The sequence below is a fragment of the Nansenia antarctica genome, assembly GCF_963989245.1.
Source record: "Nansenia antarctica genome assembly, chromosome: 8".
Taxonomy (NCBI): domain Eukaryota; kingdom Metazoa; phylum Chordata; class Actinopteri; order Argentiniformes; family Microstomatidae; genus Nansenia; species Nansenia antarctica.
Genome location: NC_137678.1, coordinates 1837679 through 1853503, shown reverse-complemented (window position 1 = coordinate 1853503; position 15825 = coordinate 1837679). Strand labels below are relative to the sequence as shown.

Sequence of the window (15825 nt, the reverse complement as noted above, 5' to 3'; positions counted from 1 at the left end):
AATAAATATTACATTTGCTTTAGATTCATGCATGGTCTCCACTGATGTGTGTCCATGTTGTGACAAAAGTTATCTTTTTATCCTACTTGTTGATCTGTGCCTAAACTGAGTTGATCAATGGACTCAATTATTTGTAATGATTACTTGATTTTGGTAACATTCTTAATATATGTAAGCCATTACCTTAATGATGCTTTTATCAAAGGGAATAATTGTAAATGTTTTTAATTGTTATTTGTATTCTATGAGAATAACAGCCGATTTTAACATCTGCTTTTTATTCAATTTGTACAGTACATTGTTTACAACTGATCCATCCCCTATTTTGTCCAGCATACATCCAAGATTGTTGAAATGCACACTCTAAACCTTTGTCATCAATATGTTTATATCCATGGAAATGTCTTACCAAAATGTTTAAAGGCGATACTGTTAGTTGGAACCACAAAAACATAACATCAATCCTGTGGCTTCTATGTGCTTGAAATGTCGCTGCCCCCATATGTGGTGTTTGTTGTAGCCCCTTCAACCACCTCAGCTTGCTTACGTGTGTTTTTTGTCAAGTGTGATGTTGGGGTACCTTGTCTCAGCCACGTGTTCTTAGAATATTTAAATGTTTTATTTTAACTAATGACGTTACTTTTCAGGATGCCATGTTGCAACTGGCCGGGGACTTCAGCTGAAAATTAGCCGACTAGGCTAAAGCTGCCTTTTTTACTGTATTTTATATGGTTCATGTATTTGGATTGTCCTCGATATAATAAACTAATAAACTAAACTAAATAATACAACTTATTTTCAAGGGTACATTCATTTAAAAAAAATGTGATGGTTGTTTGCTTTCAATTCCTATCCATTGTAATAGACTCAGACTTTAGATATTTGCTGAAAATGTCAACAAATACCTGTGTTCGTTCTGCAGAGAGGAATGCATTCTCCGATTCACAGGACCGTAACTCCCTATTACATTTCCTAATAAATGTGGATATTAAACCACTCCTTCCCTTGGACGTCGTGGGGGGCTGACCCCAGTCACATGAGCTTTCCCAGCCTCCTGGTTGCCTGGCATATGGGCGCTTTAACCTACCTACCTACTTACCTACCTTCTTCTATTACCCCATAACATATCATACCTTTAACATTACTGCTCCAGTGACTGAAGGAAGCACTCATTCCCTTCTTAACTCCCACCCCACACCTATGACTCACCCTGACGACAAGATCTTAGAGAAGGAGTCTGTCCGGAGGATACGACCATCAACGTCCATGGAAAGAAAAGTGGGAGCCCAGGGCTGTGTATACAACAGAGAGAGAGAGGGGGGGGGGCGGACAGACAAACAGAGAAAGACGAAAGAGTGACAGAGACACGTATACAGAAAGGGTGAAGACAGAGCTATGCATCCAACTGGCTTTTTTATGGACAAAAGATATGATACACATCCAACAACGAAGCCTTTTCACCTTCTCAAACTGCAGGAAGTGGTAGGGGTCATCCTCAATGATAAGGAGGTCGTATTGTCTCGCAAGCTATCAAAACCAGAACAAAAAAAAGTTCATTAAATTCGGGTTAGGAAACAGACCATTGGGGAAATCAATCCCATCTACAGTGGCACGGATATATAACAAGCATGACACTTTCAGATTTGGTTCCCTCCCCTATGCGTGAGTCAGTGTTCCTACAGTGGATATTATAGCATAGCATAGTGTACAGCACAGTGTTTTATTGTATAGTATAGTAGATAGTGTACATAGCCTTATTTATGTAAACCAGCTCTTTTCTCTTTTTGTTTTATCCTTGGCTCTCTTGTTTTTAGTCTTTTTTTCCAAGCACCAGGGGAGCCCCCCCTCCTAAATTTCGTTGTATGGTACCTGTACTGTATTAATGACAATAAAGACCATTCATTCATTATGGGATACTGACAGTACCTCGTAGACCTCCCTCTTCCTCTCGGTGGTCATGGACGCCCCTGTGGGGTTCCCCCCGTTGGGGATGGTGTAGAGGACTCTGGGGGCGCTGCTGCCAGGCTTGTGGGCGTCGGCAGGGTCCCAGCGGGACAGCACTTCCTTCAAGCCACTCGGGATCATACCGTGCTGGTCGCTGGGGACGTTGATTAGATTACACCCCAGTGGCTGCAGCTGGGGGACGGATGACACAGATAAGAGTGTAAAAAGAGTGTGTGTGTGTGTGTGTGTGTGTGTGTGTGTGTGTGTGTGTGTGTGTGTGTGTGTGTGTGGAGGGGAGGGGGTGTTTCACCCGATGTATGACAATGAGTTTGATGACAGCCATGCTGAGTTCAGCGTAAAACAGGAGGATATCCTCACAAGAGTGAAGTGACCTACACTGTGGAAGACTGGGATTCTGGGATGTTTTACTGGTACAGGCACACTCAAGACTCTACATCAGCGGCCATGACTAGTGTGTGCGTATGTATGTATGTATGTATGTATGTATGTATGTATGTATGTATGTATGTATGTATGTATGTATGTGTGTATGTGTGCGTGAGTGTATGCCGTGTGTGAGTGTGTGAGAGAGAGATTCCTAGGGCTGGGAGAACATGCTTGTTTTCTATCTAGCTAAGCAGGAGGGCTTCTTACCGCAGCGAGGGTTCCAGAGTATGTGGGTGCGTCGAGGAGAACGTTGTCTCCAGGATTGATCAGCATTTCAAACATCTGCCAAAAAAACAACATAACATTAAAGACGAGTACTGTATACGTTGCTTATTTATAACACATCATAAGTTGCTTAAAATGCTTAGAAGACTGTTACTACAATCCCCTGCTGAATGACAGTCAACATAACCCTTTCTTCATGAACATTATAGACATTATGCACATGTCATAAACCCTACGTGATCTTAGAATGATACGGTTCTATCTCCGTTTAGGGTAGTACAGAGATATTGAGCGTCAAAGTTTTTACATTCCATTATGTTTTGTGAGATGGAACCTTTGTATTTGATGAATTACTAACTCAAAAATGTCAACATTTTAAAAATAACACCACACAGGCATTAATAAACACCTTGTGTAAAAAAACTCAATTTTGACAAAAATGGAGATAGAACCTTATAATTCTAACGTCACGCCTATCCAGGGAGAGGAGCTGTGCACTTCTCTTTGTGTGAACGTGATAAAGAGAACAGAACAACAGTGAAACGAGTAGATGAGTCATCCAAGGTTGCCGTACCTTGCAGAGACCCTCCTGGCTCCCTGTGGTGACACACATGTCCATCTGACCTTTCTCAGCGCTGTAGTTGACCGTAGGCGGGTTGTGAAGGTCCTTCTGGAGGTTCTTCATCCACGAGAGCAGCTCTGGAATTCTATGGAGGAGAAAAGTGGGTCTAAAGGTCACTTTCCTTTTAGATCCAAAAACAATCATAATAATAATAATAATAATAATAATAATAATAACTTTAATTTATATAGCGCCTTTCAAAAAGCCCAAGGACGCTTTACAGGGGAATGAACGGACAGAGAAAACAGAAAACAAACAAAACAAAACTGAAACAATGTCTATGGGCCAAAGGCCTTGGAGAACAGATGAGTTTTGAGGGCTAGTTTGAAGGAGTCCAGGGTGGGGGCGTTGCGGATCACTGTGGGGAGGGAGTTCCAGAGGGTAGGTGCGGCCACGCTGAAGGCTCTGTCCCCAAAGGTCCGTGATGCAATTCAACATGATTATGATGCATAGCCTGGCGATGCAAAACCTCAACCAATGTCCTTCTTCTTTCAGAAAAACTGTATTTTTAAAGTATGAAGTAGCCATAGACAATGATACAACTTGAACGGGAGCCACGGTATGTATCAACCTCAATAGTGTGATATATTAGATGTTTATGTTTATCCTCGCTTTATAGCCCTTTATCTCTTATCAGTATGATTTAACCAATGCCATGACAATCTGTGATTGAGGGAGCTACAACCTCAGGCTACACTGTTTACATAGAGAGCTGTAAAAGTAGATAAGGACCCATAAAGAGATAACCTTCGTTCTACCGCCGCTAGAGTAGCTTCTGCACCGATCGGAGAGAGTCATTCTGTCTAAACAACTTCAATGTAAAGCTGAAATATGATACTGGTATGTCATAATACCATTCAACTCCTCGACTCCCCTGTGTTTCTGCATTATAAACTCAACCATATATTTCACCATGAGTCCTATATACCCTGTGTACTGGAGCTACAAATACAGTTATCTAAGTAGTCTTATGCCTTACAGCTTATTAGGAGCAGTGTCGTTATGGACTTTTCCATGTTACTCCCTTCTGGACAGCGGTACGGGGCCACCAGGACAAAAACATCACGCCACTTGAACAGTTTCTTCCCCAAAGCCATTAGCCCTTCTCAATACCTCCTGGGCGTTTCCGCTCATCAATGCACAGATGGGGCTTGGCCCCAAATGCGTTGTGCGAGTGTGGCGCAGAGGACCAAACCGCAGACCATGTTATCCTGGATTGCCCGGTGTACCACTCAACGGGATGCATGGTCTGTCGGTATTAGAGGACGAGACGATGACGTGGCTTCTGGAGGGGTGTCCAGAAACATAGCCCGAGTGAGCCCCTCAACCAGGTCTCGGGGCGGTAAAAGGGTAGCCCCTCAACCAGGTCTCGGGGTGGTAAAAGGGTAGCCCCTCAACCAGGTCTCGGGGTGGTAAAAGGGTAGCCCCTTGGCCCCGAGCCTGGTGGAGTGGAGAGGAAAACAACAACCCATACGCCGAAGAAGAAGAATACAGTATCAGTTACTTGCTTTGAGACTGTGACCCTTCTAATTGTTAAAGCTTTGCTTTACCACTTTTTGTTTTTCATTTACACAGTGACTTAAACCAAAACAACACAGTGAAAATCAAACTTGAACAACTGTTAAAAGTGTAAAAGACATTGTAAACTGTAAAGCAGCAGTAGGAAACCTTTTTGATACGAAATTCACATGTTAAATGTTCTTGTTAATCAGTCTGCCAACAATATCAACAGTAATTATGATTCCACATCAAACCAAACCAAATAGACCAACAGATCTGCAATTTTATTCCAACCACAACATAAACAAAAATGTTCAGCAAAGAGCTATGTACAGTGGGGGGAATAAGTATTGAACACATCAACGTTTTGTCCAGTAAATGTATTTCCAATGAGTCTATTCAAGTGAAACTCAAACAATCTAGACAAAAAATCAAAACATTAAAAACCATACGTAAATAAAGTTATGTGGAATAAAGTGGAATGAAACAGGAAAAAAGTATTTAAGTAAACGTTTGACTTTTCAAGACTTTAAGTAAAGCAACATTCCACACTTCTGTGGAATAATCCTTATCTTAGTAGTAGTGAGGACAGCACAGCAGCACATGGATGAGAGAGAGGCTAGGGGACAGATATATAGAAATATAATATAAGCATAATATAATATGTCCAAACGTTTGACTGGTAACATTCGATGTTTGACAGATGTGTGTGCAGGCTTTTGACATCAGATCTGAATACATTGTTTATTCATCACCCGGAGCACCAGAGCCAAGCTCGGCTTTGGAAGTGTGTGTCAGGATCCGCCTAATTTGCATAGCTCCTCTTTAATACGCGCTCCTGTGTGGAGGGTGGTCTCAACCACGTCCTCACAGCGGAGATAAATTCGCTCCACTCACACATTATCTTGTTCTATATCGTGGAGCTCCGCCCCATAGGGGAGCTCTGCTCCTATTGGTTTACCCGCTACCTAAAGTAGCCAATGACTGAATTTTTCAATGTCTGCGCCCGCCCTGGGGTGCTATATAAAGGGGCGTCCTTCGCACCCTCATTCTCCCAAAAAGTTCAGCACGGGTTGAATCTGAAGACTGAGAAGGACGACTACTAGACTGGAGGACCCGCCAGCCTTTCCCTTCGAGATGGATCGTCCGCCGCCGCCGATAAAGAAGTTTTTCCGGGACTCCTGCCGCTGCCGCTCACTAGCAGCGGAGGACGGACACGACTACTGCCACGTCTGCCTCGGCCCCGAACATGCCGAGGCGGCGTTGGTCGCCTCCCCCAGCTGCCTCCCCTGCTCTCTCCTTTCCGTCGAGGACAGGAGGAGGAAAGGGACTCGGCAAAGGAGGCGCCAAGCGCCATCGCAAAGTTCTCCGTGATAACATCCAGGGACTCACCAAGCCCGCTATCCGCCGCCTGGCTCGCCGTGGGGGTGTGAAGCGCATCTCTGGCCTGATCTATGAAGAGACCCGCGGTGTGTTGAAGGTGTTCCTGGAGAACGTGATCCGTGACGCCGTCACCTACACCGAGCACGCCAAGAGGAAGACCGTCACCGCCATGGACTACGGCCATGTGTAAGACTCACCTTCGAAGGTAAATGTCTCTGTAAACGAACGAAAAACTAGGTGCGACGCCGTTTGGCTTGAGGCTTCACAGGGGTGGTCGTCTCCAAGTCGCCGTTGAACTCTCTTCAAAGTTCTTTTCAACTTTCCCTTACGGTACTTGTCGACTATCGGTCTCAGAGCCCTGGTGTTCCCGGAGAACGTGATCCGTGACGCCGTCACCTACACCGAGCACGCCAAGAGGAAGACCGTCACCGCCATGGACTACGGCCATGTGTAAGACTCACCTTCGAATGTAAATGTCTCTGTAAACGAACGAAAAACGAGGTAATTGGTATTTTTTGGGGCGAAAGTCCAAGTCGCCCACCTTGTTGGAGTTTATTGACACAGCGGTAATAGAAGAGGGGTCGATGATGCGACGCCGTTTGGCTTGAGGCTTCACAGGGGTGGTCGTCTCCAAGTCGCCGTCACTGTCCCATATCTGAACGGAGAAAAAAGGAGAGGCCGGCGGGTCGGGAGCGGGGATGATGGCCCCCCAGCACTTCTCCCTGGAGCAGCGGCCCTTGATGTAGTCCATGCACACGGTGACGGTGTTGTCGTTGGTGTCGATCATGGTGCTGTCGGACGGGTGGATATGGGTACGGCCCGGCGCGAGATTTACACCATCTCCCCCGGATTTTCAAGGGCCAGCAAGAGCTCACCAGACGCCGCCGGAACCGCGACGCTTTCCAGGGCTTGGGCCCCTCTCTCAGGGCGAACCTATTCCAGGGCGCCCTGCCCTTCACAAAGAAAAGAGAACTCTCCCTGGGGCTCCCGCCAGCTGTGTGCGGATGTGAGACTTTAAGTTGGTGGACTGAGCGCCTCAGTGCGCAGGTGGGCTGCTCCTTTGTTTCTCATAACGTACTCGATCCAGAAGGTGTTGTCGTTGGTGTCGATCATGGTGCTGTCGGACGGGTGGATATGGGTACGGCCCGGCGCGAGATTTACACCATCTCCCCCGGATTTTCAAGGGCCAGCAAGAGCTCACCAGACGCCGCCGGAACCGCGACGCTTTCCAGGGCTTGGGCCCCTCTCTCAGGGCGAACCTATTCCAGGGCGCCCTGCCCTTCACAAAGAAAAGAGAACTCTCCCTGGGGCTCCCGCCAGCTGTGTGCGGATGTGAGACTTTAAGTTGGTGGACTGAGCGCCTCAGTGCGCAGGTGGGCTGCTCCTTTGTTTCTCATAACGTACTCGATCCAGAAGGTGTTGTCGTTGGTGTCGATCATGGTGCTGTCGGACGGGTGGATATGGGTACGGCCCGGCGCGAGATTTACACCATCTCCCCCGGATTTTCAAGGGCCAGCAAGAGCTCACCAGACGCCGCCGGAACCGCGACGCTTTCCAGGGCTTGGGCCCCTCTCTCAGGGCGAACCTATTCCAGGGCGCCCTGCCCTTCACAAAGAAAAGAGAACTCTCCCTGGGGCTCCCGCCAGCTTCTCCGGGATCGGTTGCGTTACCGCACTGGACGCCTCGCGGCGTCCGTCTCCGCCACTCCGGATTCGGGGATCTGAACCCGACTCCCTTTCGATCAAACACATTTCTGAAGGTGCTAGATGAAAAGTGACAATGGGAAATGTTGCTGAAAGAAAGGAATGACTACTTTTATTACAGCTCAGGGCAACATGGAGAAGAATCCTTGAAAAAAGCTTACAAGAGAGACTGTAAAATACAGCAGGTTTAAGATAAGGTTAAGATGAGGCCATCGCCCCTCCCTTCCGAACGGCGTTCGCCCATCTCTTAGGACCGACTGACCCATGTTCAACTGCTGTTCACATGGAACCCTTCTCCACTTCGGCCTTCAAAGTTCTCGTTTGAATATTTGCTACTACCACCATGTGCGGATGTGAGACTTTAAGTTGGTGGACTGAGCGCACTTCTTGTCGCAGCTGTCAAAGGGGTAGCTAGTAAAAAACCACCTCCGATTCTGGTTCCTGTACAGGAGGGTGTACTACGGTACTCCGCCACACGTGGGCACTGTCTCTCTCTTATGTCACTGACGTCTGCTTCCTGCTCCTCCCCTGACCTTTGCCCCCTGGTGGGGGGGGGTTGGGGGGCTGACAGGGCATGGGTGTGCAGGTCCAGTTTCTGCTGTAGGATGCCAGTGAGCAGGAACTCAGCGGTGAGGACGGGGACAGAGGCAGCGAGGGCAGGACTACACAACGACCAGTCTTCCTCACACGAGATCACCACCGTCTGGGCCTGAGAGAGAGAGAGAAGAAGACTACAAGTTAGACTACAACTACAATGTGTGCCATCCACGCCAAGACTACAAGTTAGACTACAACTACAATGTGTGCCATCCACGCCAAGACTACAAGTTAGACTACAACTACAATGTGCGCCATCCACGCCAAGAGGGTCACCATCATGCCCAAAGACATCCAGCTGGCCCGCCATATCCGTGGAGAGCGCGCCTGAGATGACCACCCTGATCTAAAAGTAAATCCCCAAAGGCTCTTTTAAGAGCCACCTCAATATCTCCCTCAGAGGCGAGTTTCCATTTACCACCCGTGTAATGCATTAATCTATAGGTCCTACGACTTCATTGAGTATCCTGCTGACGATTTTATCCTGTTAGTTGACCTTGTATGTAATATGTACTTTCATGTACCTACTTCTGCAAATCTTCTAATAAAGTTTTCAATCAATCAATGCCGACACAGTAACCGAAATGCATGTTGGCCAATTCACAATAGCAAAAGGCCTAAATGTGTAAATTCTTTGTAATGTTTAACAATGATAAGGAGTGTTTATGTAAATAATACTAAGTGAACGAGGGCCAGTCTGTATTCTGTAGACCACGGAAATAAAGACACGTTCTATGATTTACTTCTGCTAAAGCTGCTCTTAAAATAGATAATATGTATGTAATATCGAGGACTTTCACATATTTTTTTAGTCTGCATACTGCACATGCACTGCACCCATGCAGTTTAGCATCTACTCAGATAGGTTAGTTAACTCAGATAGGTTAGTTAACTCAGATGGGTTAGTCAACTCTAAGTTACACCAATGCCTCAAGGATTCTCTTTGCACTTCACTTCACTTCATTGCTAAGCTTGCTTACTTTGTGTCGTTTGGGAAACAAATAACAATGTTAGAATGTGACAAAGAAGATGCAATACTTTCATTGTCAGCGACATAAACGGAGGATAATTTAGGCACCTGCAATGTAATGATGGGTGTAACAGGTAATGTAACAGGTCAGCTATATAGCTAGCCTATATATAGCTATTTTTTAACTACATGTGGCGGGTGGTAAGATTTATGAAAATCAGTTCACAAAATCAACAAATGCTGCAAAATGCAAATGCTGTAAAAAGTGCAATATGTTCCTCTTGTACTTGCAAGACAGCAATCTAATGCATTATTATCTTGACGTGTACTAGAGGCAGCGTGACAAACAGATCGAGTACAGTAGGAACATATGAACAGATTTAGATTTGGACTAAAACGAACGGAATGAACTTGATCAAATCAATAACCGGTCAATCTACTGGCCACGTGTAGTGAAACAATGACCTTGCGTATCTTGAGCTCATGTGTTTTCAACTGTTGATGCCTGGGTAATGTAGTTCCCTCACAGAATTGGTCAGTGAGGGAACTACATTACCCAGGCGGCATCAAAAGTCAACATTTTCAGATAGGCCACTAACTAACTGACTATCATAACTAACTAATATACTAATATAACAACTATATATATAATATATAGTTCATATAATAACTAATATAACTAACTGACTATCACATTTTGTTGATTAAAACTAAACAGAGTCATCCTCGACCCCCACACGCCCAAATTAATAATTCTACAAAAGATCTCAGACTAAGACTAAAGAGTTAATGGTCAAACCCAACCCAACGAGTAGCATGTCTTGAAGCCAACACTGTTATGTTTAGTGTAACATGTACAGGTGCAACTCAAAACATTAGAATATCGCGCAAAAGTTCATTCATTTCAGTAATTCAACTTAAAGGGTTAAACTTAAATATGATATAGACTCATTGCATTGTACATATGCATGATTATACTTTTCAGAGGGCTGACATTTCTGTATTTTAAAATCCTTTTCTTATTGATTTCATGTAATATTAAACATTTCTGAGATATTTAATTTGGGCTTTTCATAAGCTGTAAGCCATAATCATCAAATGTATAACAAATAAAGGCTTTACATATCTCACTTTGCATGCAATGAGTCTATATAATATCTAAGTGTAACCCTTTAAGTTGAATTACTGAAATAAATGAACTTTTGCACAATATTCTAATGTTTTGAGTTGCACCATGTACTTCAGCTGCCACAGATGTAGGTGGCAGTGTCGCATTGGACTCCCGATATCAACACATCCGAACGGACATCCGAGAAGAACCGAACATCATGTTGTTATGACGATGATATCATATGTTTTGATTCCATTTTAAACAATAATGATTGACAAGCTTGATGATCAATTGCATAATTGCATTACTCTAACGTTTGTCCAATAGCTTACCCTATCCGTTGTATTTTTAATGTCAGCACAGTTACTTTCTGCGTAACTAACTACACGTGACTCGTGTTAAGCTCAATCCGTTTGTCTAGGAAAGGCTATGGTGCAGAAATGTTCACTTTGACATGGATATGCACAAATGCATAAGCTTAGCAAAAACATAATTGACCAGACTATCGAATCTTGTTTTAACGTTACGTAGTTCCACGTGTTGTTCCTTGGGTGACCAGCGAGGAGGTCTTGTCTATGTTCGCCAGTTGATCTGGATTGGGTCTGTCTGCAAACAGCTGCAAGACACTAGATGACATTTAACTGGGAGCAGATCTGTCCCATAAACAGGTTGTTCACCTTTAGTTAGGATGCAGGCTTGCAGGAGCACCTGACTCTGTGGTTTAACTTATTACAGTCGTGTCAAATGGGGAAAAGGAAAGACATGATTCACCCTAGGTTTCTTTTAGGTGAGTTGTAACCCTGCTCTCATATTGACTCTGTTCATATTGTTTGAAGCATTGTTTGACATCCTGCCTGCCTGCCTGGAGTGTTCTTCACAACCTATTCAGAAGTAATACTTAAAGATATGATCATACATAGCTATTTAAATGCATGTTTTGGTGCCACTGAAGTATTAATTGTAACTGTGACCATCTCATTGCTCCAATAGGCTAGGTGCACGATCTCACTACTTCCTGAAAGGCAACTGACATGAACATATCCTGTCTCACTCTATTGGTTTAATTGATTAATCAGCTGTGCGGTAAACCGTTGGAACACACAGTGCACAGCTGATTAATCAATTAAACCAATAGAGTGAGACAGGATATGTTCATGCCAGTTGCCTTTCAGGAAGTAGTGAGATCGTGCACCTAGCCTGCCTAACTCTGCACAGTGCTGCATACTGAATAATATGATGAATCTGTTCATATCTACTTCTTCTTGTCTGTGGCTGTGCAGGTGATGGAGATGGCATGGTGGGGTTGCATGGTGTCCACAGGAGGAAACACAAAAAACACAAAAAGCACAAGAAGAAGCACCACCGCGATGACGGGGGCCACAGCTTCTCCTCCTTGGAGTCGGACTCTGGGATCATCGTCAAACCCCCCCAGCTCAGGCTCAAGATCAAACTGGGAGGCCAGACGCTCGGGACTAAGAGGTGAGTGATGCCGATGGTGATGTGGGAACCGACGGTACATGTGGGAAAACTAGGGTTAGGGTTAGGTGCTACGTCGACTTGGTACATGCTGGCATGTCTAACCCTAACCCTAATCCTACCCCTACCCCTACCCCTAACCGTAGCACCCTAGCACCTAACCCTAACCCTAGTTTTCCCACATGTACCGTATTCCCACATGTACCGTATTCCCACATGTACCGTAACAGTGACACAGGCTGGACTGAGCTGCTAGCTTCCTCATGGCCTCTAAGATCTAGACTTCCAATTGAATGTTTTTCTTTTTTTATTCGTACTGTCAAAATCAATCGATTATAATGTTTAATCAAGTTAATCACAAAGATATTCTGTGATTAATCATCAACACTCTGTTTACACCGTGTACGGTACATGTCTCTCCTTTGTTAACGGAACATTTTTCAAGTGCTCATAGTTACTTTCAATAAACATTATTGTACACAGACAGACAGTAGCAGGCTGAATTGCTCGTTTAAACAGCTGTTATACTCGTAGCACTGTCTGTCCCATGAGCGACAGTTGTAACACCGGACCTCGTCACCGGCAGATCTGTTCTGGACCTAACCACCGTAGCGGGTCGGACAGCTGGTTGTGTCTAATAATATGTCACATCTAAGTGTGAACACTGTCTGGTTTCTAGCTTGCTCTCCACTCCATTCATCAATTATTCACCAACTCCTACTAGTGTTAGCTCCTCTGACACCTCTGTTGTTATTGAAGCTAGTGTCGCTGTCCCAGTCTCTGGAATAAGGGACAAGATAAGATATTCCTGGTCCAAATAAACATAATGAAGCCTTCATTCAACCATACTATACTACGGATAAAAAGGGAGTCGATTTCGGGGCGCTTAGGTGGCGTAGCGGGTTAAGCGCTGACCATGTAACCGCAGGGTCCCCGGTTCGATTCCGGCCGGGGACATATCCTGCATGTCATCCCTCCTCTCTCTCTCACCCGTCCTTCCTGTCTAAATCTTCACTGTAACTGTCAATAAAAATGAAAAATATGAGTGTGACTGCCCCACTCAGAGAAAATACCTTTGATTTGACATAGACAGGATGTTCATTCATCTGTGACACAAAGGACAGAACACTTGTAAAGTGGTGGTGATTAGCGTGTAAACATAATGTAAACATCATAAGTGGTCAGGAACGTAACCAACGACTGTCGTCGTTATTACGATCCTGTATACAACTCAGTCTGTCTTGAAACCCCTCTACAGGCGCTTCCCACGCATGTCAGTAGAACTTATGACTTATGGTAATATGAACTCATTGTAATATGATTCATTTTTCGTTAAAGAAAATGAACGCGGTTTCCAAATGAATCACCACCAGCGTTAACATTGACAGAAGTTTTGATCTATTGGTCTTTTCTTTTTCTTTCACCAGTGTGCCGACGTTCTCTGTGATTCCTGGGGTCGCCCGTATTCCATCTCCACTGATGATTGTTGTTGATGATGATGATGATGATGAAGACGACGACGACGATGATGATGAAGACGAGCCAAAAGACGAGGGAGTGCCGCTGGAGCAGTACAGGGCCTGGCTGGGTGAGTGCCAAGGTCTGTTCTCCTCATGCCATATTGAATTCGGTTGTTAAGTCTGACGTCAAACGTGACGTTTAGCCATTTCCGGGTCCAAACCAGAAATTCCCTGCACCAGAGTACCAGTGTACTACAGCGGTAGAATGACAGTTCAATCGTTTTTTAGACTGGGATCTATTCATACAACAAGGGACACCGCACTTTCCCGTTTTTTCCCATATTTGTCAGCGTCTTTGAGCCTCGGAAAAGCGCTATACAAATATAATGAATTATTATTATTACTGAGGCATTTCGAAGAGAGCGCCTCAGCCAACGTTGGACCCGGAAACACGTCACGACTTAACAACCGAATAGGAACAACATGTCATCTCATGTCAGATGATGATTGGTTTTTGGTAGCCTTTAATTGTCTCTCTACCTAATGGCAGGGCCATGCTTATGTCCTAACTGAGCCCCTTATCTCCTGTCCCCCAGATGAGGACAGTAACTTGGACCCGTCCCCTCTCCCTGACATGGACTCAGACTCCCTGCTGGGCGGCCCGGTGGACGAGGAGGAGAAGTGGCTGGACGCGCTGGAGAAGGGAGAGCTGGACGACAACGGAGAGCTGAAGAAGGAGATAGACGAGACGCTGCTAACAGCCAGACAGGTAAAAGAATAGAGCAGGGGTCTAAGGCTAGTCTGTCATTTGATCTATGCTGCTTAGAACTATGACCTAATTTATGAAGATTTAGAAATTTGATTGTTTATCATTCTGTGATGTCCTGATTAGGTGAAGTGACATCAATTACAAACCTGTTCGTCTACAACTGGGGTGGCTAAAGCGATCTACATGCACCAAAGCTGTCTTAACACTACAACAGCCGTGCCTTTTTACCTACTAAAAGAGCCGCCTCGGGGGCCAAATGGCCCCCTCTTTTACAATGCTAAGCTGCTATTTACACACAAAGACCACTAGTTGGCCGCTTGTAAATTAGGCTGCTTCCTACACAGAAAAACTGCTAAATATCTTTATACTAGCTTATCCTGATGTGATGTTCGAAAATGTAAGGATACTGGGTGGTAGAACGCACATATCTAGGAAAGGTCATGAAAGGAGGGTCCTGAAATTTGATGGAGTGCAAAGAAATAACATTTTTCTTTACTCACAGGGGTCAAATGGTACCCCTCATGGCTGTTGTAGTGTTAAACCACCCTGACTGTTTTGTGTGTCTGTTTGGTGTGTCTGTTTCGCCCACAGAAAGCCCTACTGCACAAGCAGCAGATCCAGCCTCTCCTGGAGCTCCCTATGGGCTACAAGGAGAAGGAGATGACCGCCGAGATGATGCAGAAGAGAGAGGAGCGCGCCCGCAAGAGACGCCTGCAGGCCGCCAAGAAGGCCGAGGACAACAAGAACCAGACCATCGAGAGGCTCACCAAGACCAGCAAAGCCAAGATCAAGAGCATGAGGGAGCGCAAGTCCAAGCTTGCCCAGTGCCCCATGATCCGCTACTGTGACTCGGCCATGGGACCAGCCATCTCCTTCCCCACCGGGCTGGCTGCTCCGACACCCGCCCCCCCTCGTCCTACTCCTCCAGCACCTGCAGGGTGTGGAGTGAACGGATGCACCAAGCTGAAGCGGTACTCCTGCTCCAAGACCGGGACGCCTCTCTGCAGCTTGGAGTGCTACAAGAAGAATATGGTCCTTGTGGAGACTGCAGCTTAAGCTTAAAGTTAAAAAAAAAAGTTTTTTTAAGGTTTTTTTTCTGAGTGGGGCAGTCCCACTCATATTTTTCATTTTTATTGACAGTTACAGTGAAGGTTTAGACAGGAAGGACGGGTGAGAGAGAGAGGAGGGATGACATGCAGGATATGTCCCTGGCCGGAATCGAACCGGGGACCCTGCGGTTACATGGTCACCGCTACGCCACCTAAGCGCCCCAAGCTTAAAGTTTTTTAGCTTGAATACGAATAGACTCTGGGCTCAATCCATTGGACAATGTGGATCTTTATTTTTTGGGTTGATAATAAAAAGACATTTCTTTTTTGGCTTCTTCTGTCTGCTGTACTCAATGAGTAGTGTTTCTCCTCTGCCTTCCCTGTCGATCATTCGATTTGATTTAATTATGTATAATTGCAGAGAAGATGTGTTGTCCGAATCAATGCATGAGTCAGTCAGATAATGTGTATTTATTTCATTTGTAGAACTTGTTTGTGGAGCCCGTGCAGGGCTTGACATTAAGCTTTTTCAGGTACTTGTCCTTCGGACAAGTGAACTTATCTTTTAC

The 15825-nt window shown here is 45.2% G+C and overlaps 2 protein-coding genes across 2 annotated transcripts; one reads left to right on the top strand and one right to left on the bottom strand.

Annotated features, from left to right (window-relative positions):
• Positions 1-1205: 1205 nt before the first annotated feature.
• On the bottom strand, positions 1206-4036 carry LOC308163566 (kynurenine/alpha-aminoadipate aminotransferase, mitochondrial-like; the record flags this gene model as incomplete). The annotated part of the gene is made up of 6 exons (XM_080537737.1): positions 1206-1292; positions 1462-1527; positions 1927-2136; positions 2599-2673; positions 3191-3323; positions 4020-4036. The coding sequence occupies 6 exons, from the start codon at positions 4034-4036 to the stop codon at positions 1206-1208; spliced, it is 588 nt and encodes a 195-aa protein (XP_080393863.1).
• Positions 4037-11063: 7027 nt separating this feature from the next.
• Positions 11064-15263, top strand: LOC308163390 (INO80 complex subunit B-like; the record flags this gene model as incomplete). Its single annotated transcript, XM_080537578.1, has 5 exons — positions 11064-11289; positions 11783-11981; positions 13406-13566; positions 14035-14207; positions 14799-15263. The coding sequence occupies exons 1-5, from the start codon at positions 11247-11249 to the stop codon at positions 15261-15263; spliced, it is 1041 nt and encodes a 346-aa protein (XP_080393704.1). The 5' UTR covers positions 11064-11246.
• Between the last annotated feature and the right edge of the window lie 562 nt (positions 15264-15825).